Source organism: Python bivittatus, unplaced genomic scaffold (assembly GCF_059951505.1).
Source record: "Python bivittatus isolate LINGU-HERP-01145 unplaced genomic scaffold, Pbiv_v1 ctg000240_np1212, whole genome shotgun sequence".
Classification (NCBI taxonomy): domain Eukaryota; kingdom Metazoa; phylum Chordata; class Lepidosauria; order Squamata; family Pythonidae; genus Python; species Python bivittatus.
Genome location: NW_028277051.1, coordinates 926,391 through 952,921, shown reverse-complemented (window position 1 = coordinate 952,921; position 26,531 = coordinate 926,391). Strand labels below are relative to the sequence as shown.

General features: G+C 57.9%; 2 protein-coding genes across 7 annotated transcripts; one reads left to right on the top strand and one right to left on the bottom strand.

Moving 5' to 3' along the window:
• Nucleotides 1-264: 264 nt before the first annotated feature.
• On the bottom strand, nt 265-21,660 carry NEK8 (NIMA related kinase 8). 6 transcript variants are annotated; one of them, XM_088138688.1, is made up of 18 exons: nt 21,512-21,660; nt 18,340-18,928; nt 17,148-17,244; nt 15,254-17,035; nt 14,553-14,758; nt 10,957-11,189; nt 10,502-10,633; nt 9,282-9,490; nt 9,115-9,194; nt 8,706-8,887; nt 7,809-7,959; nt 6,662-6,738; nt 5,666-5,783; nt 5,368-5,518; nt 4,960-5,126; nt 1,985-2,143; nt 1,738-1,896; nt 265-550 (listed from the first exon to the last, which is right to left on the bottom strand). In XM_088138688.1, exons 4-18 carry the CDS (start codon nt 15,298-15,300, stop codon nt 522-524), a joined length of 2,100 nt encoding a protein of 699 aa, XP_087994814.1. In that variant the 5' UTR covers nt 15,301-17,035; nt 17,148-17,244; nt 18,340-18,928; nt 21,512-21,660; the 3' UTR covers nt 265-521. The 6 variants fall into 6 exon arrangements, 5 of the variants coding, with proteins under 5 accessions (XP_087994814.1, XP_087994815.1, XP_025029588.1 ...); XM_088138689.1 differs by lacking the exon at nt 21,512-21,660 and adding an exon at nt 19,235-19,494; XM_025173820.2 differs by lacking the exons at nt 14,553-14,758; nt 15,254-17,035; nt 17,148-17,244; nt 18,340-18,928; nt 21,512-21,660 and adding an exon at nt 13,869-14,546.
• TLCD1 (TLC domain containing 1) lies at nt 20,288-24,574 on the top strand. Its single transcript, XM_088138690.1, has 4 exons — nt 20,288-20,544; nt 21,005-21,087; nt 23,029-23,111; nt 23,889-24,574. The coding sequence occupies exons 1-4, from the start codon at nt 20,354-20,356 to the stop codon at nt 24,273-24,275; spliced, it is 744 nt and encodes a 247-aa protein (XP_087994816.1). The 5' UTR covers nt 20,288-20,353; the 3' UTR covers nt 24,276-24,574.
• Nucleotides 24,575-26,531: the final 1,957 nt, after the last annotated feature.

Below are 26,531 nucleotides of genomic sequence, written 5' to 3'. Positions count from 1 at the left end.
CATGCTGGAATGGCAGTCCTCTCTGCTGGGCTCCTGCGAGAGGCTACGTAGCAGTCTGAGTCAGCAGGAACGACAGTCAACATCAGCCTGGCCCCGCGACTTCCCTACCTCCAAAGTCACTCTCCAGAGAAGAGCCGTGCCTTCTGCAGGAGATGCTGCTCTGCCTTGGACACGCTGTCTGTGGGGGTGTGGATGCCAAAGCAGCCATTCTCCCTCCCAGAAGCTTCAGACAGGAAGGAGGAAGGAGGAAGGAGGAAGGAGGAAGGAAGGAAGGAAGGAAGGAAGGAAGGAAGGAAGGAAGGAAGGAAGGAAGGAAGGAAGGAAGGAAGGAAGGAAGGAAGGAAGGAAGGAAGGAAGGAAGGCGGGCAATCCTGCAGATGCCTGCATCAGTGGGTGCTGGGCTCCCTCCCAGTCCATGGGCCAGGTTTGCCGCAGCCTCCAAGATGAGGTGGGTCAGGGCTCTCTGCAAGGGGAAGGGACCCTGGTGTCCTTCCTTCTGTTTGCATCCCAGTCCATTCCCCTCACTGTGGGCTGGATTCTTCCACTGCAGCTGAAACATAAAAGACACATTGAGACCAGAAATCACCCGGCCTGACAGCCTGCCTGGCAAGGGAAGAGGGGGAAGGGTGGTTTGGCCACCGGGCCCTCCCTCCCTCCCTCCCTCCCTCCCACAGCATCCGGTGGGGGCAGCTGGAAGCAAGGCTGGCAAAGGCACAGTAGCGGGTGAAGACTTGGGGGATCTCATAAAGAGGCGCTTTGTCTCCGGGCTGAAACCTACAAACTCAGCCTCTTCCTTTTCATCTCCTGGCTTCCTCTCCAGCCATCCATTCATTGCCAGCTCCTCCTCTGGTTGTTGGAGTGGAGGCACAGATGCCGGCTGGCTGATTCGCGCTTTCCTTGGGGCCACATTTAGGAGCGAAGCTATTTCAGGATTTCCTGTCCTCAGGGCAGTGCAGAGGAACTTCAGAAAATACCCCAGGACCTGGTTTTCTGCTGGCCTCCCTGCCCCAGATGTGCTCTGCTTCAGGTGGGATTCTCAGGCTGCTTGGACCCCTTGTCTCCCTGCCACCCCAAATGCAGCCCCAAGAAGTCTGGGGAAAAGGTGCTGCGGCTGAACCCTTGTTGAGGAGCACGTCCCACGGGACCTGCCAGGAGATGCTCCTGAGACGAGACGAGAACCGAGGTGAAAAAGGGGCCGCTGCAATCAAAAAGCCACTCTGCTGCGGACAGAGCCAGCTTGCTTCAGCCCAGGAAAAAAACAGGGGTTGCAAGAAAAAGCTTGCTTTCTTTGGGGCTTCTTTTGCAGAGGCATGGGGCCCCCAAAGGGCAGGGAGCACGCCTCTGCCTCAAACTCAGCAATTCCAGCACCCAGGGCCTGAGTCTGCAAAAAGGCCACGGCTTTGTCTGCTGGAGGAATGCTGTGGTTAATCCTTTGAGTGCGCATGTGAACGCAGCTCCTGCCGTCCACTGCTGCGAGGCTTCAGGTTTCTGAGGTTCCAAAGCCAAGGGGGCCCGGCACATCCCTAGGACACCCACCTCAGCATCCGCAGATGTTGTTGGGGGTCAAACCCCTTTGCGGCCTCCCGCCTGCCCGCCTCTGCCCGCCAGCCCCTCACGGGGGAAGGACGGTGACAGGCAAAGGTGGAGGCGCCACTGTTGTGTCTCACGCTGCCTGGCAGCTGGCGGCCAGTGCCCAGTTCTCCCTTGGCAGCCTGTACCCACAACCCAGCTACTCACGCTTGACAGTTAGCAGGGTACTGCCGTGGCAGCACGAGACCGAGACAACCAGGCTGGGGGAGCCCTCTTCCAGCTGCACGGGCCGTGGGCTTCTTGTCTCCTCCTCCTTCCTGCCCAGGCGCCCCCTGGCGCTCTTCCCCCAGGTGTAGACCTCGCCATCTGGGAAGGCCAAGGCAGCAAGGTGACCCGGCGGCCCCCAAGCAGTGGCCAAAGGGCACGGGGCTCCGAGTCCCACGCCGCAACTCACCTGCTCCCACAACCAGGGTGAAGGCATCGCCACATCCCACCATGGTGACTCTGATGGTCTGGAGCCCTTCCACCAGGTACGGGGCACGGCTGGCACGACAGGAGATGGGGCCAAGCTGGCCATGCTGGTTGCTCCCAACGGTGTAACACTGACCGGTGGCTGTCGATGGAAAAGGCAGAAAAGCCCACCGTGCTGTGGGGTACGCCCCCTTTGGGGCCATCCTTGCCTCCTGGCTCCCACAGCTGTACCCTGAGGCTGAGCAAGTGCTCACCCTGCTAATGCTGGCCAAGAGACTGACTGCCAAGGCTGCCAAGGACCAGCACCCTGGTTTCCTTTCAGAAGTTATTCTGCTGCTGACGTGTCGCTGTGCAGGGATTGGGGAAAGACAACTTTCATTCCAGCCATCCTTGGTTAACAAATGTAATTGGGAACGGAATCTCCGTCGTTAAGTGATGTGGTCGTAAAACATGATGTCACGTGACCACATCGCTTAGCAACGGTAGTCCCAGCACTCCCTACTGCTGTTGTTAAGCAAGGAGCGCAGGTCGTTAAGTGAGTCTCAGGTGGCTTGCAAACAGGACAGCCGGCAGGTAAGTGGTTCCTGCTGCGTGGGAGGGTCTGTGGGTGGCCAGCGAGGTGCGGCTCAGGCTCCCCGGGAGTGGGAGAGCACAAGCGACTTACCAGAGTGACTTGCGACCTTCCCTGCCGGCTTCCCCACTGATTTTGCTTATGGGAAGGTGGCAAATGGCAATCATGTGACCATGGGATGCTGCAACTACCATAAGTGCAAGTCGGTTGCCAAGCATCCAGATCGCGATCACATGACCGTGGGGTCAGAACTTCGAGGACTGGTTGTAAGTCCATCTTGTTTAGCACTGTTGAAACTCTGAACAGTTGCTGAACGAGTTGTCATTAAACAAGGACTACCTGTAATGAATAGTCCCTTTAAAAATATAAATAAAAGTAACTTTTCCAACACTTACAGTGGGGCAAAAAAGTATTTAGTCAGCCACCAATTGTGCAAGTTCTCCCACTTAAAAAGATGAGAGAGGCCTGTAATTTTCATCATAGGTATACCTCAACTATGAGAGACAAAATGGGGAAAAAAATCCAGAAAATCACATTGTCTGATTTTTAAAGAATTTATTTGCAAATCATGGTGGAAAATAAGTATTTGGTCAATATCAAAAGTTCATCTCAATACTTTGTTATATATCCTTTGTTGGCAATGACAGAGGTCAAACGTTTTTGTAAGTCTTCACAAGGTTTTCACACACTGTTGCTGGTATTTTGGCCCATTCCTCCATGCAGATCTCCTGTAGAGCAGTGATGTTTTGGGATTGTCGCTGGGCAACACGGACTTTCCACTCCCTCCAAAGGTTTTCCATGGGGTTGAGATCTGGAGACTGGCTAGGCCACTCCAGGACCTTGAAATGCTTCTTACGAAGCCACTCCTTTGTTGCCTGGGCGGGGTGTTTGGGATCATTGTCATGCTGAAAGACCCAGCCATGTTTCATCTTCAATGCCCTTGCTGATGGAAGGAGGTGTTCACTCAACATCTCACGATACATGGCCCCATTCATTCTTTCCTTTACACGGATCAGTCGTCCTGGTCCCTTTGCAGAAAAACAGCCCAAAGCATGATGTTTCCACCCCCATGCTTCACAGTAGGTATGGTGTTCTTTGGATGCAACTCAGCATTCTCTCTCCTCCAAACACAACGAGTTGAGTTTAGACCAAAACATTCTACTTTGGTTTCATCTGACCATATGACATTCTCCCAATCCTCTTCTGGATCATCCAAATGCTCTCTAGCAAACTTCAGACAGGCCCAGACATGTACCGGCTTAAGCAGGGGGACACGTCTGGCACTGCAGGATTTGAGTCCCTGGCGGCGTAGTGTGTTACTGATGGTAGCCTTTGTTACTTTGGTCCCAGCTCTCTGCAGGTCATTCACTAGGTCCCCCCGTGTGGTTCTGGGATTTTTGCTCACCGTTCTTGTGATCATTTTGACCCCACGGGGTGAGATCTTGCGTGGAGCCCCAGATCGAGGGAGATTATCAGTGGTCTTGTATGTCTTCCATTTTCTAATTATTGCTCCCACAGTTGATTTCTTCACACCAAGCTGCTTGCCTATTGCAGATTCAGTCTTCCCAGCCTGGTGCAGGTCTACATTTTTCTTTCTGGTGTCCTTCGACAGCTCTTTGGTCTTGGCCATAGTGGAGTTTGGAGTGGGACTGTTTGAGGTTGTGGACAGGGGTCTTTTATACTGATAACAAGGTCAAACAGGTGCCATTACTACAGGTAACGAGTGGGGGACAGAGGAGCCTCTTAAAGAAGCAGTTACAGGTCTGTGAGAGCCAGACATCTTGCTTGTTTGTAGGTGACCAAATACTTATTTTCCACCATGATTTGCAAATAAATTCTTTAAAAATCAGACAATGTGATTTTCTGGATTTTTTTTCTCATTTTGTCTCTCATAGTTGAGGTATACCTATGATGAAAATGACAGGCCTCTCTCATCTTTTTAAGTGGGAGAACTTGCACAATTGGGGGCTGACTAAATACTTTTTTGCCCCACTGTATTTCGTTATCTGAGAAGTGTGCATGTAAAAGGTCAGCCGTGATGCAGATTTGTCTGGACTGAACTGCAATGACTCGTTGTCACTCTGCTTTCAGCTAAAAGGCCAACGTGAATTAATTAATCAGTCAAAAGGCAGATTAATCAGCCAAAAGTGCTAACTGATGGCAAATCCTTGTAATTGTTTCTGGCACCCCACATGCTTTCCTGGGAGGCGGGGGGGCTTGTGGCAGTTACCCCATCATATCTCTGCTTAGTATTTAAGTTCATCATACGGGCTTCTGAATCACAGCAGATCAGAGCAGATGCTCTGATTTTCCTAAGAGTCCTGAAAGGCCTTTTTGGCTCATTCATCGGAACCGCTGCCCGAGGCCTCCCTAATGCTGATGCTCACCGGTGATGGCTGCCGAATGGGCTGTTCCAATGTCAGCCCCCACAATGGCTTCTTCGCTCAAGGGGGCTGAGCAGACAGGACTGAAGACTAGCACTTCCTCTACCTGGTCAGCGGCAGTGAGGGGTTCCCCTTGGGGCACAATCCTGTCCTGCCCCAGCTTGTTATACCTGGTGGGAGGAAAGAGTAAGGGCCAAGCTGCCATCTCAACCTTGGACCCTCTGTGGCCTGCTTGGCTCTCAGCTGCCAGGAGAACTGCCAGGCTCTCAGTTGCCAATTCAAGCTCTGCCAACGGCTGGGCCCCCAATCAAGGGGGCTTTCTGAGCCTCTGGAGTCCAAACTGAGTCCCAAGATGGTCCTTGCCTCTCCTGGAAGACAGGCGGTGGGGTGGTGCTGTGACACTTGCCCTACCTGTTGCTGCCACAGGCAAGAATCTGGTTCTTGGATGTCAGGAGCATGGAGGCATCAATGCCACACAAGACCTTCTGTGCTTCGTAGCCGGAGGGAAGTGGCACCAGCTGCGGGGAGCTGTGACTCTCCTGGGTCCCCAGCCCCAGGCGCCCTAGGAGGCAGGAGGAAAGAAAGGGGGCTGGTTGGAGGAAGCTCCTACCACCTCCCCATGGGTGAGCCTCAGGGGGACTCTGAACAGGGAAGAGGCAGGGGAGCAGCCGCCCAGAGATCCTTGGTGCTTTGAAGCCCCAGTGCTCACCGTTGTCCCCCCTGCCCCAAGTGAAGACTTCCCCTTCGCTGGACATGGCCAGGACGTGCGATGCGCCACAGGCTGCTTGTGTAATCTCATATCCCAGCAGGGCCTCCACAATCTTGGGCTGCAAAGAGCGTGTCAGAAGAGCATAAGCCAACAGCACTCCCCCTCCAGCTGCTGTTCCCTCCCGCACCATCTACACCCGAGTGAAATGTGAACTCCTCCACTGAAGCTGCAGGTGAGGTTGTCTCCAGGCAGAAGGAGGAGGAATCTGGAGGTTGGCAACTGCATGGAGGCTGTTAACCCTCCAGTGCCGCTTTCTTCCACCACGTGAATCAAGGCAGGGGATGCTGGGAGGCTCCCAAGTGGCTTCCCTTTTGGACACACTGGGGCTGGCTTAACTTTCCAGCAAAGGGGCAGATCAGGACCTTCACCCATGGCTGGGGATCCCAGGACTCATCCTCCAGGCTGAATCCGAACGCACTCCCCTCCCCGCTGATCTTTGTTACACCTCAAGGAAGCCCGTAAGAAAGCCACACCCAGACGTTTCTCCCAGCCCACCTGAGAGGCTCCCCGGCCCTCTCCCCATCCTTCCCCTGACGGCCACGGGGCCTGTCTTCCTGAAACACTCCAAACAGGGTGCTCCTTGGAACAGGGCACTCGCTCAAGGCAGGCACCCTGATGAGGGCCGGTGGCACCTCCAGCTCTCAGAGATCCAGAGAAAGCTAGCGATAATCCCTCTTTCTCCTGCTTCCAAGAAAGCTAGAAGGATGTGTCCACGCAGCCACCAGGAAGCTGAGCTGTCTTTTCCTCTTCAGCCTCCTGGAGCATCTCAGCAACCCTGTGGACAGGCTTCTGCTGTGTGGTTTCCTCATTTTACAGATGGGGGGCAGGGGGTGGATAAAATGGGAACATGAGGCTTCGCCAGCAGCCCTGAGCCCACCCCACACCCTTCCCCAGGAATGCCCAGTATCCAGAAGCTTGAGCCAGGGCAGAACCAACCTGGCTCACGTCCATGAATGTTCCATGTCCTAAGCAGCCGCTGCTTCCGCTGCCAAAGGTCAGGACGATCCCTCGATCTGTGGGGACAAGGAGGAGATCCACTGACACATCCCCCCAGCCCAGCCCAGCCCAGCCCAGCCCAGCCCAGCCCAGCCCAGCCCAGCCCAGCCCAGCCCAGCCCAGCCCAGCCCTCCAGCTCCAGCTCCCCAGCCCTAGGCTTGCACCTGGCTGACTTCTCTAGAGCCAGTGAGAGCAGCGGTGAGATCCATGAGCAGGCCAGCCTGGAAGCACCAGGGGGCATACGTCTGCTGGACCCCAAAGGCCCGGAAGAGGACCAACCCGGAACGGAGAGTAAGGAAGATGACCTGGGCGGAGATATGCAGGAACCAAGGCAAAAGGGGCTGGAATGTTTTTTAAACCCTGAGAAACAGATTAGTATTCAGAAAGGGCTCAGGCGAACACCTGATTCACTGGATTATAAGAAGAGGAAGGAGGTACGGCACAATCAGAAGTGCAAGATTCTGCCATTGCAGCCAATCTCAATAAAAGTGGTTTTAGTCTTCCTGTAGAGTTGATTGCCTGGTCTGGTCTTCCTAGCGGGGCTGACAACCCCTACTCTCTGCTGAAAGTTTGTTCTGTGTTTATTTGAAAGTTCCAGGAAGAGGCAGTTTCAGCCTCCCTCCAAATCTCAGGAACCCCCACAGGCTGCTGCCAGCCGCTCACATCATGAAGCCACCCCATTCTGCGGCTCACATGGACCACAGCAGGCATTTCCAGCAGGTCTCTCTTTAGCCTGACTGACCTGCCAGGTAGGACCAAAGGCCTTCTGCCAGCAAGGAGGTGCTCTGCTGTGGACTCTGGGCCTTTTCCTTCATCTGAAAACCCTGATTTTGAAAGAAGCAAACACCCTAATGGGACAATGCTGCTTCTGCCTGAAAAATGTTGGTGAAGAGGAAGGAAAACCACCTTGCAACAGTGAAAAATGGAATCTTTTTCCCTTCCAGCCCATTGCAAGCCTTGCAGGTGTCCGGTGGAAAAAACATCTGGGCCCCACCGCTGTGCAGACCCACTAACGCATCTGCGGCCTACCTCTCAGGACTGTGCAAGGGTTCCCTTGCCAGCCCCTGCCTCCCTCCCCTTCTCCTACCTGTCAAGCAGGCAGTGAACAGATCTCCGCAGGCAACGTGCTTGATGGTCACCCCAGACTGGCCCTCCAGGAAGCGGCACACAAACTGGGGCTGCAGTTGCTCAGTGGCTCCTGGGAGTGAGGGCCCCCCAGGCGTGCCAAAGGGGGGTGGCTGTGGAGGGAGAAAAAGCAGCCACAGCAGGACCAGGTTAGGCAGAGCCAAGAGAGGTTCAGGGTCCAGGCTTAAGGAACAACAGCGGAGCAACTGGAAGAAGCGTGCTCACAGGCATGTGCAGAGATCCTTCACAGTGACAGCCTGCCCCACAGATCTTCCGCTTATTTTTCTATTTGTGGCTGAGACTTGGCCCCGGCTCCCACCTGCTCCAGACTGCATGGAAGAAAAGAGAAGGTCCTGCAGTCTGAAGGTGCCCTGGGAGGCTTGTGTGAGCCCCAGCACCTCTGCTGGCTTTCTTGTTTATACCAGGAGGACCTGCCCAAAATGGGGCAGCAGGTGTCCTCCTCCTCCTCCTCCTCCTTCTCCTCCTCCTCCGACAGTTCTCATACAGGTTGACGATGCTTCATTCCTTCTCCCCTCCCCCCCATCCGCGAACAGCTCGTGGTTATTCCACATATTCAGTTCTAATTGGCTGGGGGGGGGGGCTTCTCTTTCTTCTTTGGTGTAACTCCTCTACCTCTGCAATGCCAACCCTGCTGATACCCGCCTCTCTCACGGATCCTAAAGGCCCCCTCTTGACCACACTTGGAGCTGCCAACCACCTCTCCCACACTGGCTGTTGACGTGTCTCCAATGGGCCCAAGGCTTTAAAAGAAAACTGAAGCTTCCTCCCTCCCTCCCTCGGCTCGACTGCAAGCAGAGAGGGGTTTCCCTGCCCCGGGCAGAAGCAACAGGCCTCTCACCTCCCACATGACCAGCCGCCCAGACTTGGTCACGCCCGCCTTCTGCGTCCGGCCCGTGGATACCTGCACCACCTCCGTGTTCAGCATGGGGAGGCGGAGGGGGGTAGTGATCCCACATCCCCAGGTGTAGATGGAGGACGAGGCTGACGGGAGGCCAGGCCTGGCGGAACCAGCGCGACAGCCTATGTCCAAGAGAAAGCCCTGTTAGCAGGGTTCTGGCGGGGCCACGCGTGCGCTGGCCGGGTCACCTGCCAAAGAAGCAGGAGAAAGACACTATGCTCATCAGCTCCCCCCCACCCCAGCATGGTGTCCTAAGTCAGGACCTGTAAATCTGCCATTCCTGGGGTGGAGAATCCCAGGCAGCCCTTTGGGGAGAGAAAGGGAGCCCCCCCAATTTGTCCAGCCTTACCCCTCGCTCTGGTAGCGACAGCCCCACCTCTAGCTCTGCCATGGGTCGCTGGAGGCACTGCTGTCCACGGCTTCTCAGGCCTGCCAAGAGCAGGAGGAGAACCTCCAGTCAGGTGGGGGGGGAGCCAGGGAGAGGGAGCGGGGGCACCGCAGGGTTGCCCAACTCGCCTTCTCATCCGGACGCTGCCCACGTCGGTATAAAGGTTCAGCAAGGGGCGGACGCAGATGGCTTCCGCCATGATCTCGTTGAGCTGGGGCCGTTTCGATGGGTCCAGGTTGAGCAGGCTGAGGATCAGCTGGCGCAGCTCAGGGCTGTAGCGGTCCGAGATGGGGGCAAAGGTGCCGCTCATGATCTTCAGAACTAAGGCGGGCAGGTTCTGTGGGAGATGAGGGGGCACGATCAGAGAACTGTGGGCGCAGCAGGATGCCAAACTGCCCCTGGAGGGTGGAGGGAAACTCAGTGGCCCTTTCCCAGTGAAGGACACAGCTGCCGCCACCCTTGGCCTTGGGTCCCTCCAGATCGGCACACCACAAGTTCTATGGCGTAGAAGGATGCCGTGGGATGGCCCCCTCCCTGCCTCCCCTAAAAATTTAAGCAAGTTCATTCGAAAGGATCACCCTGCCTGGCACTGCAGATATAGGAATTGCCACTTGGGGTCTTCTGTCAAGAAGAAAGACAGTTCCCTTATCCCAAAGCAACTTCAGCCCGTAACCCAGGCCAGTACAATATGCCAAAAACATGGAAAGCAAGCTAGGAATATGCCCACAGCTAATCATATTGACCCCCAACTCACCTCCCGAGGACTGCTGAAGTTAGCAAATGGAGCTGTGTGAAGCATGCTACCGAGGAGCTCCATTACAAAGTAGGTAATTTATTGTGAACTAACTTTAGACAACAGGTTAGAAAAACATTGATTTTCTAAATGCGTACGTTATCTCCTGCTCGTCTAATAGGAAACAATGAGATAGCTAAGAGCCCAAGATCCAGGAACTGGGCAAGTTGGCCCCCCTTTACAATCCCTCCCACGTCCCCTGCTGCATGCGTTTGCCTCCTTCGGTGCTGCCTGCTCTGACTGGGAGTGGGAGACCTCCAGGATTTCCCCACGCTGTGCCCCTCTTACCTAGGAAACTACTCTGCGTAAAACAGGTCCTTTGCTCCCTCCTACCTCCTCAGGCCACACTGGCTACAGAATCCTACTGTGGATATCTGACTAAGGACAGAGCTTCACAAAACAAGTAGCCACTTCTCCCAGTGGCCGCTGCCCATGGGTTCAGAGGCTGTGCATGCTGGACATCCAAACATCCCAGCTGCCCGCTGCAGCAGAGAGAATACCACAAGGATGCCAGTTCCAACCCAGAGGCCAGGCCAGCCTGACCCAGTCACTTACTGCTGCCTCGAAGGCCCTCTTCAAACTGGCCAGCTCATACAGGACGCAGCCCAGGGCCCAGATGTCACTCTTCTGGTTGTAAGGCTTGCCTTCACACAGCTCCGGAGAGATGTAGCAAGGGGTGCCCACCACCTGGGGAAAGAGGCACCTGAATGAATGCCCGTCAGCAAATTTGGAAAGGCAGAAGAAAGGGGAAAGCAGAAGGTCCCCTACCCTGGCTCAGCTCTGCCCAAGAGCCACATGCAGAACTCCAGAGAGCTAAGCGCGTGGCAAGAGGTCACCTCAGACGTCCCCCCCCCAGGGCAGCCCCCCTTCCTGCCCCTCTCCTGGGCTCAGCCCTGGCTCGGCAGCCACCCCTGTCCAAGGCATGGCAACACTGACTCTGCCAGCTGCAGAGGCTGACGCTGCTCCCTCTGCCCAGGAAGCACCAGAGGGGAGCCCCGCAGGGCACTCACAGTATAGGCTTTGCTCTTGCTGCTGAGGATCTTGGAGATGCCAAAGTCACCAATCTTGACCACTGTGTGGTGTTTGTCCAAGAGGATGTTCTGGGTCTTGAGGTCCCGGTGCAGGATCTGCTTGGCATGGACATGGTGCAGCGCCAGCAGGATCTGCGCAAAGAAGTGCAGGATGGTCTCCTCATCCAGCAGGGAATTGCCTCGTTTATGGATGAATTCTGCCAGTGTCCCCCCTGGGCAGGAGAGGAAGAGGGAAGCACCCTTAGGCATGGTGCCGCCAGAGCCTGGGGCTCCCAGAGCATCTGCTCCCCACTGCAAGCCATGCTTGTGTTGCTACAAGGCTTCTGCCTCTCCAGTAGCTGCCGGGATGGATTGCAGGGGGAGCTTCGACTGCACTGTCATTTTGACTCTTGGGACCATTTCCTGCCAACACCTTTGGTAGCTGCGCTTATGAGCAGAACACACAAAGAACAACTGGACCGCCATGTTCTTTGGCAGCCGTTGCCCACAGAATCAGAGTCGAGTGGCCGAGGAGCCCTCAGCCAGGTGGGGACAGCCTCTGGTTAAGTGACTAAGAAGGTTACGAGAACTTTCCAGGCAGGAAAGCATGGTTTGCTGTCAAGTGCTGCCACCACACCCAGAGAGAGTTGCACCGAAGGACCAGAATTCCAGAAAGTCCTGCAGCACAGAAGTCTCACTGGGGTCCCTTGGATGACCCCCAGAGTAGGCTGGCTCCCACACGGCCTGCCCAGCAGGCACGGATACCACGCCAACAAGCACAAAAGCCCTGCCACAGTGGCCCAAGAGTTAGGACAGCTTTCTGTTTCCAGCGAGAGTCAGCCGTACCTCAGGAGGAACAGGAGAGGGTTGGGGAGACCGCAAAGCTGCCTGCCAGATTCCCCTCCTCAACCTAGAGCCAGTCCCTTGTTTTGGGAGAAGAACCAGGGATGGGGAGGTGGGAAGGCGTACACATTCCATGGTTTTGAAATCAGAACCATGTGCCTGCTCAGAACAGCAAGGCAGAGCTCAGAGCAGCTCCAGGCAAGGGGGCAGCAAAAATAAAATCCCTCAGATTCCAGGCCCCTTGGCCAAGGAGAAGGGGAAAGCTTCCAGGGCCTGAGAATCATCAAAACCCACCTCTGGAGGAATTTGGCAAACACCCACACAGGGTTAACCTAGCCTCAGTATTCAAAAAAAGAAAAGGAAAAAAGGAAAGGCCAGAGCAGAACAAGCTGAACCTGTTCTGCAGTTCTGCTTCCAAGCAAAGGTGGTCTGTGGTATCTTCTCCTTGGGACTGCACACGCAAACACAAAACATGCTTTTGTTTCAAACCACCAGTGGGGCTGCATGTTGAAGGGAGTGCCTCCCCCCTCCCTGCTCTGAAATCTGACACTCCCCACACTTGCTTCTGTAACCAGGGCAGGAGGACTGCCCTTTGCAGAGCAGGGCCCAACTGGCTCCAGCTGAAGACCTGCCCCTTCTGCCTGGCATTCCAGCCCCCCCCCCCCGGCAGCCCAGGTGTTGCCAGGAAGCAGCCCATCTCTTGCCGCCCCTTGCCCCTCCAGCCCCAGCGGAGGCTCTTTGGGAGCCTGGGGCTGGAGAGGAGGATTGCACCTAAGGTGGGCAGGGCTTCCTTGCTCCATGGAGGGCAGAGGCTGCTTCCTGGAGCCCATACAGATTTCCCCCCTCGTCTCCCCACCACACTATCACGCTTCTCTCAGGCAAGTATCACAGGCACTTCCTCCCGAGAGATCCTAGGTAGGGTCACTGGGAGGGAGGCAGGGAGAAATCAGAGGCCTCTCATTGAGGCTGGTGAATGGAAGAAGGTAAGCACAGCCTGCTGGGTCAGGCCACAGGCCATACTGGTGTGAGGCCAAGAGATGCCCTTGGGGAGCTGGCAAACAGGAGGCGGAGACCCTTCCCCTGCTAGTAGCAGCATCTGGAGACCAGCGCCCCAACCCAGAGGTAACGCTGACTCCACAAGACCGCAAGCCCTCCACAGACTGCTCCTCCGCAAGTCTGTCCCAGCCCCTTTAAGGCATCTAACCTCCCTCTCCTATGGGTGGAGAATCAATCGTGGGGAATGAGGGAGGAGGCCTCGCGCTGATTAATGGTGGAAGCTCAGCCAGACTGGCTTCAGTCCAGACCATGAGTTGCCCCTCTGCAATCAAACCCAGCCTGCACGACCCCAGAGGGGTGGGGTCTCGAAGAGTGGTGGCGGTGGCTGCTGTCCCTAATGCCCCACTATTGAGTGCCTGGGGCAAACAGGGGGGCTGGAAACAAAGCTTTGGCCCAAATTTCTGCCCCTCCCTCTGGGGGATGTTGTCATATTGGTGCTATGCACCCATCCACCCAGCCAGCCAGCCATGACCCCCCAGCTCTTTCTCAGTTCAAGCCAGAGAGGTCGCCAGAGACTGAACCCAAGTCCAAGAGCAGGAACCCTTCCAATGAGGAACAGGAAGATGCCTCAGAGAGCGTCAGAGTCTGGCCATTCAGCTCACGACTGGACTGGAAGTGGCGAGAGGATCTTCTCCAATCCTTCCTGGGGGGCTGTGAAGGTGGTCAAGGTTGGAGAAACGGGTCAGCCACATGGCTGGAATGGGCTTGTGTTCTCTTAGGCCCTTGGCAGGAATCTAGGAGGAGTGGGGGAGGATGGGTTTCCCCTTCTTGGGAGGAGAATGCAGACCCCCAGCCCCAGAGGAAGAGACCACCGCAGCCTAAGAAACCAGGAGCCTCTGGCCTTCTGGCCAGGAGAGGGAATGTGGCCAGCCGCTCCTGCTTCTGAACCAGGGGCAGAGGCTGGGGGGCATATCTCCAGCCCTGCAAGGCCAGCCTGAAGCCACCAAGGGAAACCTTTATTTCAAGGGAACAGGAGAGAAAGAGAGGGAACTTGAGCAGGAGGAATGTCTCACCTGCAGGCCGGGCCTGAGTTCGATTTCCGCCCAGCAGGAAGGCAAGGCAGCCTTCCTTCAAAATTTGGAAAGGGCAGCGTTCAGTGGCAGAGCCCTGATCTGACCTGCAGAAGGTCCCGGGTTCAATCCCAGGATCTTCACTTAAGAAGTTATTCCTGGCAGGATCAGAACAAGGTTCATGGCTTGAAATTCTGAGTTTCTGGTTGCCCAATGAAAGAGCGCTGTAATAAGAGGAATGCACAAATAACCTGGCACAGTGCACAGCAGGCTCCTGTATGCTTACAAACTGGGTCCCATCAAAGGCAGAGATTTCGGTTTCTAGCTCACTTCCATCTGCCCTCCATTTTCTCCCCTTTATAGGGTTCCTCATCCTTGCGGTCAAGGCTGTCATTCTGACCAATAAACTCAAGCCGCTCAGCTCTGAACCGGAACAGGGCTGGAGAATAAGCAGTAAGAAGCGCTGGACTCCCAGAAAGCTCCTTTACGCAACGGGTTCGTCCTCTCATCCGGGCCAACGAAATTCAGACAGAGTGGAGCTCGACTCCCGGTGGGGCCGGGACCATGGCCGGGCAGTCTCCTCGGCCAGTTTGCCGCCGCCTTCTCCTGGACTACTTTTCACCTTCGCAGCCTAGCCGCTGCCCCGGCTTTCCTGTTGGCCTCCCATCCTGTGCCCGCCAGCCTCACCTGGCGCGTACTCCATGGCGATCATCAGGGCCTTGTCCTCCAGGAAGTTCTCGTAGTACTCGATGACGTGCGGGTGGTGCAGCAGCTTCAGCACCTGGCACTCGTTCTGGGCCGCCAGCCGCTCGTCCTTGGTCATCTGCTCCACCGGGATCTGCTTCAGGATGACCAGCTTCTGGTCCAGCCGGCGCAAGCAGAGGTGCACGATCCTGCGGGGGCCCGGGGCGTCAAGTGCGGGGGGGGGCGCCGGCGCGGCCGCCCCCGAGCGCACCCCCGAGCGCGGCGTGCCCCCCCCGAGCCTCAGTTTCCCTAGGGGAAGGGGGCCAAGGGGGCCCTCCCCTGCGGCGCCTCCCCGTTTGCACGGCTCCGATGCTGACGGCGGCCCCGACCCACGAGGGCCCGCGGCCCGAAGCCCTGGGCCGATTCGGCGGCCCCGGCGGGGACTACAAAGCCCATCACGGGAGACGAAGGGCCTCGGGGGGCGGGTGAAGGCTGCTGGCTTGGGGGCCTTGCCGCTGGGGACAATGGGCGCGGTCGTCCCGCGCGGAGCCCAGCCCGGGCCGCCTCCCCTTCCGCGCAGAGGCGTCCAGAGCCCATCGCGGCCACCGCCCCCCGTGAGCGCCGGTGAACGACTTCGCGGAGCCGGGAGGCTCCCATTGGCTGGGGAGGGCCCGCCCCCGTCGCCACGGCGACCGCTTCCTCACCCGAACGCTCCCCGCCCGACCACCCGGATCCGCTCGTATTTCTCCATCGGGCGCCGCCGACTAGGCCGCGGCCGGCGGGCCTCGCGTTACCATGGCGACGCTTCCGGGCAAGGCTGCCTACGGGGGCCGGCGGGGGCCGCGCCGCGCCGTCTCGCGCCGCCCGACGAGCGCGAAGCGAGGACAACCACCACCGCGGTCCTGCCCCGCCCCCCCCGAGACAAAAGGCTGCAGCCGGACCTCAGCGCTTTCAACCAGCAGCCTCGGGAGCCCGCGGCCCTCCCTCGGCTGCGGCGCGTTGGCCGGGGATGATGGGATTTGAAAGCCAACCCGCTAGTCCCCGTTCTTCCTTCCACGGCGTTGCAGGGTGGGCGCGGCGCGCGGAGAAGGGTCTCTCCCGCGGCTCGGGACTGCAGCTCCCATCGTCCCCAGCCAGCAGGCCCGAAGGGGCGGGGCTCCCGGGCTCTAGGCTGGTCTGCACGTTTTGTGGGTGCTCCCTTCCAGCCACGACCCCTGCCGCGGATGAGATGAGGGTGGATGATGGTCCCCGGAGCACTTCTGACGCCTCGGCGAGGCCCAGAGGCCTTCGAGGTCATCCAGCCCACCCCGCCCACTGCAGGGGCGGATCCTGCCCTTTGAGACAGTAGGCTGTCCCACCTACTCGGGCGGGGAGGGACGGCGCAAGCATTGGCCTTTGGCAGGCACCTTCATTGGGCAGCCGAGGCCTGCGGAAGAGCTCCGCCGGGTGCCGGCCTTGGCCCAGCAGGCTGAGCCTTCGGGCAGCTCCCCCAAGGCAAAAATGCAGCGCTCCTTCCGCGTTGCTGAACCTGCCGGCAGCGTCCGAGACGCACGGCCGCTTCGGCCTAAAAAGCAATGAGACCGGTGTTGGTCCCCAGAGGGAACCCCGGCGTCCGTATCTGGGCAGCACTGTACAAGAGCCAGCTTAAAATGACGGTTAGACCAGAGGCTTCAGCCATGACGGCTGCAATCTGACCGAGCGCCGCCGCATTAGCATGAAACGAGGGTCCGGCTGCTTTGGAAAGCTAGCCGAGAATCCAGGGGCGCCTGCGCATCTAGAGGGCAACAAGTTGCGGGGAGCTGATCTGTCTACCGGAGGAAAGGAACCTCCGTTCCCAGGCAGACGTTGCGCAGGCTGCTGCTTCAAGAAAGGGAGGCTCTGAGTTTCCCAAGATCCGTGAAGATAATGCAGCAGGTGGCTTTCCCTGGGCAGGGAGGCGTGCAAGCCGAGGCCCTCAGCAGCCGGGCCGTCCCCGGGGAAAGAGCAGAGCAGGGGTCTCCTCTCACCTGGCTAAGGGTCTCCTGAGCTAAACAAAGGAGGGGAAAGCTGGCTGGGAGGACAGCCAGAGGCCGGGCAGGTAGCATAGGAAAGATTGCCCAAAGAGGAGCATAAAAGGTCTCAGAAAGAAAGAAAGAAAGAAAAAATTGCTTCGGGATTCATCTGCCTTCCCTGACGTGGCACCCTCCAGGTGCCCGGAGCTGGCTCGAGGAGGCGCCAGAGGGAGTCTGTGTGGGCAGAAGAGCCAGGAAGCTGGATTTTAATTGATTCACCACAGCCTTTCCAGGCCTGCTGTTCTCCAGATGCATAGGATTTGCAGCTCCCAGCAGGTCTAGAAGGCACCGGGTCGGGGGGCGGAGATGCAGCGGTTCTCGCCCAGGCTTCCTCCAGGAACTCTCAGTGGCTTGCTGGCTTTCCCTCCACTGCTCCCCCAGACATTGTTGCAGGAAACTCACAATGTCTTGCTTTTGGACAGGGCTCCTGACAACCTGGCAAATTAAAATGCTCATATAAATCAGTTTGGGAAAGTGGGCGTGTCATTTCCTCTGAACACAGACACAATCACCAATGTTTTATTATGGTAAAAAAAAACACACATACCCAGTGGAAAATAGACCCTCCTGGTTCTTCTGATGACCTGTGGAAGTCCAAGGAACTCAAATTGCAGTTGAACCACAGGAGAATTCTTCTCTCCCACCTTAGGTGAAGGAGGGATAATTAACAGTTGGTGATAAAGCCATAACTTTTTAGTTCCCTTAAAAACAGGACCATGACATCTGACAAGAGTATCGCCAACATGAGATCTACATATGGCCAGATTTTAATGTATAACTAAGGAATTTCATCTGTTTTCCCAAAATAATGGAGCTTCTCTTCTAGAATCTGATTTTTTGCAAGCCTGTATTATAACTTTTTTTTGCCAGTTTAAATTTTATAAAAGCATCAGGGTGGTAAACAGCTTCTGTAAAATGAGAGCCTAGTAAATTATATACCTTAAGTTATGTATCTTAAGTATCAATTTGTTAGAAATATTTGGCTTACCAGTATAAAAGCAGAAATAAAATAAAAACAGTATCAAGTGCCATTTCTGTTGTAATGTAAACCTTTCACTGTTCTAAAATTACAAAATGGTGCATATATTTAACTGAGATACATAACTTAAGTGATGTATTTACGTGATTTGGCAGCAGTTTTTGATGTGTAAGTTCCCATTTTCTAATCATTCCAATATCACAGAATGCTGGTTGATTGGTTACACGCTGGCTGTAGTCATAACACAATGGGCCATAGGTTCTGGAATTACCCCAGTTCCATGGATTCCCTTAAATAAATTGCCCTTTTTAATTTTTTCAAAGCCTTTGAGATAAGTGCTTGGCCTGATAAGTTTGCATGAAAACTATCTGTGCAGTGGCTGTAAGAGTAACATTAGGATAGCCAAGAACTGGGGTGGTCCCTTGCGGGCTGCTGTCCCGTTTTAGGGTGAAGGCAAAAGGAGATGACTTAAGTACAGCTGGATTCAGATTCAAAGAATGTGAAAAGTAGTAAACTCTTGTGCAACTAGCCTCAAAGCTTGAGAGATTTCTCTGAGCTGTTGCTTCACTTTGCAAATTGCCTGGGGCTAACCTTGGTGGCCCCAGGGGTGCAGTGTCGCTCCCTCACATCTTTTGGCCCTGAGATGATACTGCCTAAGAGTGGTCTTTTGGGGGACCAAGGGCATGTGACACAACACAGGGGAATGAGACAAGATCCAGAGAACGTCTGTGCGGGGGGGAAGGACGCGGCCGTGACTCACCGTGTGCTAAAATGGTACCTCTTAGTCTCCCCCATCGCCATGGGTCTCGAAATATGGGGATTGCCTTCGGATTGCAAGAATAAGAGGGAAGAAAACTCTCCCTCGCGCTTCTGTTCTTTGTGTTTCTGTGAGCACCGATGGGAAAAAGGTACAGACCAAATTAGCGGTGAGATCTCAGGCCAGGCCAAAGGAAGTTACACAATCAGAGGAAGAAGCTGCTGGCCGAACTCGTCCGTCCAGGCTGGGGTGGAGAGGCTGTCCCCGAGGGCCAGCTGGATTTAGGGCGGCCCACCTCCCCTTTCGGGTGGCAGCGGAAAACAAGGCCGAATCGAAGGGCTTGGCATTTTCAAAGCTTGTCTCCAACCCTTCTCCCCTTGAGGCTGACCCGCCTCCAGACTCTTGTTTCTGTTCGGCACAGCACGAGCCAAAACCCGGCTCTGGACAAGAGGCGCCAGTTTGTGGGTTTCTCTCTGCGCAGCATACGGTGAGTAGACAGCCTGCCGTTCGGCCCTTGGCAATGTCTTTGTCTCGTTTTCGTCCCCCTTTGCGCAGGCACCCCTTCGCTCTCACGTCTTTGGAGCCCAGCTGCCTGTGGAAGAGAACATGATTCTGCTTGTTGCTGAGTCCAAGGCCTTTTGTGGGGGGCGGGGGGACCTAACTCTCTCCTGGAAAATACTTCATTCGGGTGCTCCCCATTTCACGTGGCAGCCTGTTCCGCCGGCTGAGAGAGGCACCTTCTGATATCTAGCCGGACCCTCCGTTCACCCGCGGACCCTCCTGCCCTCTGGGGCAACAGAGAATAAGCCCACCCCCTCTTCTGCGTGACACCCTTCGGAGGTCTGAAGGCTGCTATCGTGTCGCCCCCTCAGGCTTCCCTTCTGATGGCTGAACGTACCCGGGCCCTCTAATCGTGCCTCATAGGCCTCGGTCTCCCGACCGCTCTCCGTCTCGGTCGCCGTCCTCCTCTGAACTGGCTCCAGCGTGTTGCTGTCCTGTTCGAACTGGAGGCCCAGAACCGGACCCAGGACCCCAAGTGGGGTCTGAGCAGGGCAGACTGGAAGGGGACCACTGCTTCCCGTGGCCTGGACTCTGCGCTCCCATTAACGCCCCCTAAGATGGCATTGGCTCTGTTGGCAGCTGCGTCACCCTGCTGGCTCGTGGTTCGCGCAGGATCAACCAGGGTACCCAGGCCCCTTTCACAGGCGGCGCTGCCGAGCTGGGTCTCCCCATCCCGTACTTGGGCTTTTCTTTTTCCCACTGGCCTTTCTCCCGGCCGTCCCGTCCCGTCATTGCTCAAGCCTCCCCCCCCACTTATTGGCCCTTCCCGGCTTGGTGCACCCGCAGACCAGAAGCGCCTCCGGAGGCCTCCTCCGGTCTCCGACCCGGGCGCCGAGCAGCCTGCGGCCTCCTCCCTCGCACCGGAGCCACGAATACGCGCTCTCGGGCCGCCCAGAGGAGAGCCTCCTGCGAGGCTCCGGCGGAGGCCTTCTCGGGGGGGGGGCGGAGGATAAACGACGCCTCCCGGCCTTCCCCGGATCTACTGCCCTAGCAGCTCTGCGAAGAAAGCCAGCCAGCTTCGCCTGGCTCAGTTCCCCGCCGGGTCCCAGCGCTCCCAGCCGCAGCTGGCCGACCTGTGGCAGCCCCCGCCCCTCCGCGCCCCCCGACCTCGCCCGCCGTCCAGGAGCGCCCAGGCGGTGCTGCCGAGGTGCCGGTGGGCGAGCCCTGCCTGGCCGTGGGCACCCGGGCGGCGCTCCGCTGTGCCCGAGGGCTGCCCGGCGGGAGGGAAAGGCGGGCGCCGGCGCTTGGTCGGCGCCCCGAGGGAGGCGCGCACGGCCATCGCCGCCCCCCGGAGAGCTCCCTCCCTCCCCGCCCCGGCCCGGCCCGGCCCCCCGGCGAAGGGAGTCCCCGGGGGCGGGGCGGGGCGGGGCGGGGCGGCGGCCCTCCCCGCGGGAGCGCACGTGGCCCGGCGACCGACCGACCGACCGACCGGCGGGCGGGCCGGCAGACGGCGGCGATGGCCCCGTGGCTGCGCTCGGCCGGGCTGGTGGCGGGCTCGGCGCTGGCCTTCGCCGCCCTCCGCTGGGCGCTGGGCCGCTGCCCGCTGCCTGCCCACGTCCGCCGCGACGCCACGCGCACCTGGCGCTGGAGGAACCTGCTCGTCTCCTTCGCGCACTCCGTCGTGGCCGGCCTCTGGGCCGTCGTCGGGTGAGCGGCCGGGGCCGCCGGGCGGGCGGGGAGCCCTCCACCCGCGGCCAGCCGCCGCCGCCGCCCCCCCGGCCCGGGAACGCGCCCGAGCAACGACCGCCGCCGCCGCCGCCGCCGCCGCCGCCTGGCCGGGGACTTCGAAGCGGGGCGCCGCTTTCCCGGAAAGCCCATCGGGCGGGATCCGCGGAAGGGGCCCTTTGGACGTGCTGGTGGCTGGGGGGCTCGCAGCGCACCTCCCAGCAGGGCTCGCTTTCTCGAGCCGCCTCTTTGCTCCCAGCCGCTGCTTTGGGCGATACCGAGCTGTCGGACCAGCTGCCAGGTTTGGGGTGGGGGGCTGTGAAACACCCGGGAAGAGGTTAGGGCCCCCACCGGGCTTCATTTCTTCTCCCCCCCCCCAATTACGTGCCGGCCAAGCGCTTCCCACCCCTCCCTGCTGACATGGCGGTGATTCTCCCCCTAGGATGTGGCAGCTGCCGGGGGCCTTGGATGACCTGGTCCAGACCTCCTCCCCTTCGGCTCACCTGCTGCTGTGCTTCTCCTCAGGTAAGGGGAACATTGGGCGGGGGGGGGCAGCCTTTGCCATTTGCCCCGGAGGGAGCTGGCGGGGCGGGGGGCTGGCCAAGGGCTCGGGGGCCCATCTCCTGGGCACCTGGGGCTTTTGCATTTCATGGAAACAGCCAGCCAGCCCAGGAGAGCGTGCCCTTTTGAAACCCTCGGCCGGGGTGTTTGGGACCCAAGAGGACCGAAAGTCTCTTGCCAGAGCTGTCGGGCATCCCCGCTTGGGGCATCGGGTGAAGGGGACTGTGGGCCACGCGGGTCACACCGTAGACCTCTAGCGCGGCCTTTAAAGCGCGTCGAGACGCTGGGTGGGCCGTGCTACAAAAGGCCCCCGCTGCTGCGCCGGAAAATGTTGTTTCAGCTCTGGCAGCGCTCCTGTTCAGGAGCACACAATGGCCGCATTAAATACCTTTGTTTGCGTGCCTTCCTCGGCCCAGTACCCTCCAGATATGCGGGGATGGCAACTCCCCGATTCCTCCGCCAGCTCTGCGCTTCCCTATTTTCAGTCGCTTAGAAGTTGCAGCGGGGAGTGATGCAAATCGCTGGGCATTTTGCCCCCTTTGGGCCGAGCTGCCTGGGGCTCTTTAGCACAGCCGGATCAGGCCTGACCACATCCGGCGCCTGCGGAAAGTTGCACAGGAAGGGGAGAAGCCGCTTCCTTTTCTCCCAGGGTTCAGCTACACGGGCAGGTGTGCCCGGGGGCTGCAGCTGAAGACGGGGTGAGACAAACATCTTTCTGGCGAGGGCTTCCAGCTTTCCAGGTTTGGAGTTAAAGGCTCTGAGCTACAATATAGGAGACCTGAGTTCTAGTCCTGCCTCGGGCACGAAGCCAGCTGGGTGATTTAGGGCCCGGCCCTCTCTCTGAGCCCAGGAGGAAAGGAAGGGCAAATCATTTCTGAAAAACATTGCCACGAAAACCTAATGGACTTGTCCAGGCAGTTGTGAGAGTCAAGGCGTCGTGACACACACACACCCAAATACACACAGAGAAACCCTGAAGGGGAAGGTGAGGAAACACGTTCCTGGTTTAATGGGGCTTCCCTCAATTCCCGAGACACAGGAGATGGGGGGGCACCCATTGGATCTGCAGCTTCTCTGCAAACAGCTGCTCTGCAGATCAAGTCAGACGCCACGTTGCTACCGTTCACCAAGGGGGCACCTTCCTGGCAGGGAAAGGTTAGGGGGCATCTTGGTTTAGGAGGCAGAGTGATGAAGGCGGGGGGATGCTCCGTGGCAGAGGAAGAGTGTAAGTTCCCAGGTTTAATTTCTGGCAACTGAGAGCTTAAAACAGTGTTTTTCAACCTTGGCAACTTTACAATGGGTGGACTTCAACTCCCAGAATTCCCCAGCCAGCTTGCTGGCTGGGGAATTCTGGGAGGTGAAGTCCACCCATCCAAAGTTGCCCGGGTCAAAAAACAGTGGCTTAAAAGCTCTGTGGGAGGAGGCCACGGTATATTATTCAACAAGTAAATCCTCAAGTAGGTAGATTAAGGGCCCTTTTTAGGCCAGGGAGTCTGTTTTTATGAAACGTGGTTTTCAATAAAAACAAACTCCCTAGCCTGGAAAGGGCGCTTCTGGAGCTGTTTCCCAGCCACCCGCCTGCGGGCCCAAAGGTCCCTTGTCGGAGACGTTTTTCCGGGGGGGGGGAGGTGGAGGGAGGGAGTAGCCAGGCGAGGCCTTAGACCAAGTCTTTCTCCAAACACGTAACTCGCTTCAAAAAAGCCGCATGATGGATGTGCTCGCCCTTGGCTGCTGGAACCTCCGTGTTCAAAAGCAGTGTACCAGGCGCTGAGGACCCGCCACCCTTTGCCGCTTTCTCTGTCCCGTTCCAACAAGAGAGCTTTTTTCCCTGCTCGAGACCAGCTTGAAGTGTAAACGTGGGCACGTCCTCCTGGCCGGGCGGGCTGCTCCTCTGCTTGCTTCTAGGTTATTTCGTCCACGACTCCCTCGACATCATCGTCTGCCACCAGTCCAGGGCCTCCTGGGAATACCTGGTCCACCATGCCGTGGCAAGTAGTGGGTGCTGTGGGGCAGGGCCCAGGGGCCCAGGATAGAGGCTGACCTGCTGCCTTAGGCCGAGCAGTTGGTAAACAGGGACGCCCGCTACCCTTCGGCACGCAAGAGGTGCCTCAGGCAGCAGAGCGATCCACGCCCTGTGGGAAGCCTGCAAGGGGCAGCCGGGCCACGCTCGCGGGCACAGGGTGCTCTGCTCAGGCATTTGCTTCCAGAAGCGGGGTGGGGCTCCAAACGGGTTTCTGCAGCCACTCCTGGCTTCTCCCGAGATCGCTGCGATCGCAGAAGGGAGGCCCCCGGGCTGAGCTGAAAGACCACCCGCCCCTTTTATGCTCCCACTCCCACAAGTGCCGGCATCCAGAATCAGGCACGCCAGAGTAGGAAAGCGGAGGGGGGCCGACCCAGGGAGTTTGTCTTCCTGCCCCCATGAGAGCCCCCGAGATGCGAGAGAGGCTCTCGAGGGCCTGAAGTAGCTTGAAATGTGCCAGCGACGGAGCAGGCGTGTCCTCCGCTCTCCAGAGGACACGTTGGGAGCCGGGGGCCGGAATGGCAGGGAAGCCGATCTGGGCTGAAGGTTAGGAGAGCCCCAAAGGGGTGGTGGTCTTCCCTTTCCTGGAAGGGTTCGAGCAAAGGCTGGACGGGGCGAGGGGACTCTGGCCCCGGGATTTGCAGGGGTCAGGCCTGGCGGATTTAGAGGCGGTCGTAGGATTCTGCGCCTCTCCGGTGCCGGACGGTGGCTGCTTCTGACCCCCTGCTTGGTCTTCCCCTCGCAGGCCGTGTCGGGTTTACTTTCCGGGGTCTTCCTGAACCGCTTTGTGGCGGCAGGGCTGCTCTCCATGTTCGTGGAGGTGAGCAACATTTTCCTGACCATGCGGATGATGGTCCGCCTGGGGAACCTGCCTTTCCAGACCTTTTACACGGTCAACAAGTACCTCAACCTGGTGGCGTACTTCCTCTTCCGCCTGGCCCCCCAGGCGTATCTGACTTGGTTCTTCGTGCGCCACGTGGAGGTGCGCGGCCAGGGGGCCTTCCTCACGGTCAACCTGATGCTGCTGAACGCCATGATCCTGATTTACTTCTCGCGCCTGCTGCGCTCCGACTTCTGCCCGGGCACCCAGGCACCAGGCTCCGACAGCGAGAAGAAGTTCCTGATCGACTGAAGAGCCAAGTCCCCGGCAGTGGAAAGGGGAGAAGGGGGACCCAAAGAACACGGCCACACAGCCCGGAAGACCCACACCAGCGACCCAAAGAACCTTTGTCCGGCTGCGTCGCCGCCCATGTGCCTTAACTGCTGAGGACTCGCGCCTCCACCCGGAGCCCCTTCGCCCTCGAAGGAGGCCAGACAGACCAGGGAGTTGGTCCACAGCTCAGCCTGGGGCTCTGCCCGGGCCTTCCATCCAGGACAGTGTTTCTCCGCCTTGGCCACTTTAAGACCTGTGGACTTCAACTCCCAGAATTCCCCAGCCAGCCTTGCTGGCTGGGGAATTCTGGGAGTTGAAGTCCACAGGTCTTAAAGTGGCCAAGGCGGAGAAACACTGTTCCAGGAGGAAGAGTCAAGAGCCCAGCCTGGCCTGAGCTCAACAGGAGACAATCGGAAGAACGGGGGAGGAAGAGAATGCATCACCCGGACTTTCGGTCTGGAGTTTGGAAAGGGGAAGAGCAGTTATTCTGTGCATTAAAGCCTATTTGCAATCCGAACCCACCTAGCCGAGGTGCTCTTTAAGGGGGAAAGAAGCTGGCCTTGGAGGGGAATACGGTAAGCCAGGAGGCGGGATCCTGGTTGCGGGCTCCCTGGGAGAAAAGGCTACGTAGGTGGGGCTGTGGGAGAAACGCATCCCTGGGACCCTGTGTGGCTCCCTTACTGCACATCACCCCATTGCTCTGTCTGGATGAGGGGCGGGTAATCTGGGGCTTCCCAAAGGGTCAGTTCCCATCAGGGCTCAGAACATCTGGAAGGTGCCAGGATTCCCATCAGCCCTCGGACAGCCCAGCCCAACCGGAAGAGATGGACCAGACTCTGCCATGGGGTTCAGACAGGCAGGCCAGTGAATGCTCTCCTCTGGGCCAGTTGCTGTTCACCAGGCCTCTTCCCTGCTGCAAATGTGGTGCAGCCCAGGGTTTTTCTGGATGAATGCAAGGAATATCCTGAACACGCTACTTAGGAGGAGGCAGCCCTGGCAGGATTCATGGATGACACGAGGCACAGCTAGATGGCCTCCAAGCAAGGCCAGATCATCATCTATTGGGGCGGTTTAGTGACTCCTGCAGTGTGCCGGGGTTGGACTGGATGACCTCTTGGGTCCCTTCCAACACGATTATTTCCTCTTCTCCGAAAGGGGTCTGCATAGGATGCCAAGCAGCCAGATGCAGCCATTCAAGAGTTCTCTCTGTTTTTACTGCCCTGAAAATGGGGCAGGGAAGCGCCCAGAGAAAGGAAAGCTGGTGTTTTGAAGGACGCGAGATCTAGGGAGGGGCTGGATCTGGGGCAGGGCTGCTGTTCTTCCCCATCCTGTCAGCCACTAGACATGCAGATTTCCCACCACCAGGTTTACAGGGCCTTTTTCGGGTGGGACAGAGGCCTGACTTGCTCTCTGCGTTTCTCCAGCCAGGAAACAGGTCGACCACAACGCACTGAAACGCTTTAGTCATACTGTTGATGCCAACCTAAGATTAACATCATATGCCAAGGAGGCAGCCGCTGGAATGTCGGAGCCTCCTAAATGTTGCAGCAGGGTTTCTCAACCTTGGCAGCCGTTGCCCAAGCGGGGAGGGCTCGAGCCATCTCTGTGGCCCAGCCCAGCACGCTCTCCTCTCCAAACAGCCCGTGGCAACAGCCAGGCCCCGAGGAAAACGGGTGAGTTCTGGCCTGAAATTCTTCAGCAGCTCTCACCTCCCAAGCAGCTGGGCAGCAGTGATGGGGGACTCTGTACCCCTGGAAGGGCTGGGCAAGCCCTGGGGGACTCCTTGGCTGGCAGTGCCAGGGCATCTGAACTGCCTGGGATAATACACAATTCCCCTGTGGCTTGTGTGGGCGAAGACAGGTTGCCCCTTGGATGCCCCGGGAGTTGGAGTTTGCAGGGCCTTCTCGGGGAAGTTTTCCAGCACAAGCCCAAGAGAGTTTGGCACTGCCTGGCAGAGTCTCTGCTTTTACAATTCAAGGGCCGCCCTCGGGAGAGAAGCGTGCCTGGGGTTCCTGGCCTTGCATAACTGTTTGGCTCCTGATGCAAGTGCCAGCTTCTGTAATTCAGCTCCTGACATTTACTGCCCCCAAATGGGGGACCGCCACTGCCTCGGGGCTTCTAAAGGGGAATTAGCACTTGGGTGGCTGACCAGGCCGTTGCCTCTGCAAAAGGCAACTGGGCCTTAGGCCCAGTTCTTGCAACACAAGGAACCGTGATGTCTTTCATCATGTTTTA

What these genes read in the sequence shown, in the direction of transcription:
- NEK8 (XM_025173820.2), bottom strand. Translation starts at nt 14,259, where the DNA reads ATGACAGCCTTGACCGCAAGGATGAGGAACCCTATAAAGGGGAGAAAA. An exon ending in TGTCGCTACCAGAGCGAGGG is followed by an intron (nt 8,888 to 9,114) that starts GTAAGGCTGGAC and finishes TCTTGGACATAG; the next exon opens with GCTGTCGCGCTGGTTCCGCC. An exon ending in CATTCATGGACGTGAGCCAG is followed by an intron (nt 5,784 to 6,661) that starts GTTGGTTCTGCC and finishes CGCTCTTTGCAG; the next exon opens with CCCAAGATTGTGGAGGCCCT.
- TLCD1 (XM_088138690.1), top strand. Translation starts at nt 20,354, where the DNA reads ATGGCCCCGTGGCTGCGCTCGGCCGGGCTGGTGGCGGGCTCGGCGCTG. An exon ending in GGCCTCTGGGCCGTCGTCGG is followed by an intron (nt 20,545 to 21,004) that starts GTGAGCGGCCGG and finishes TTCTCCCCCTAG; the next exon opens with GATGTGGCAGCTGCCGGGGG. An exon ending in ACCTGGTCCACCATGCCGTG is followed by an intron (nt 23,112 to 23,888) that starts GCAAGTAGTGGG and finishes TTCCCCTCGCAG; the next exon opens with GCCGTGTCGGGTTTACTTTC.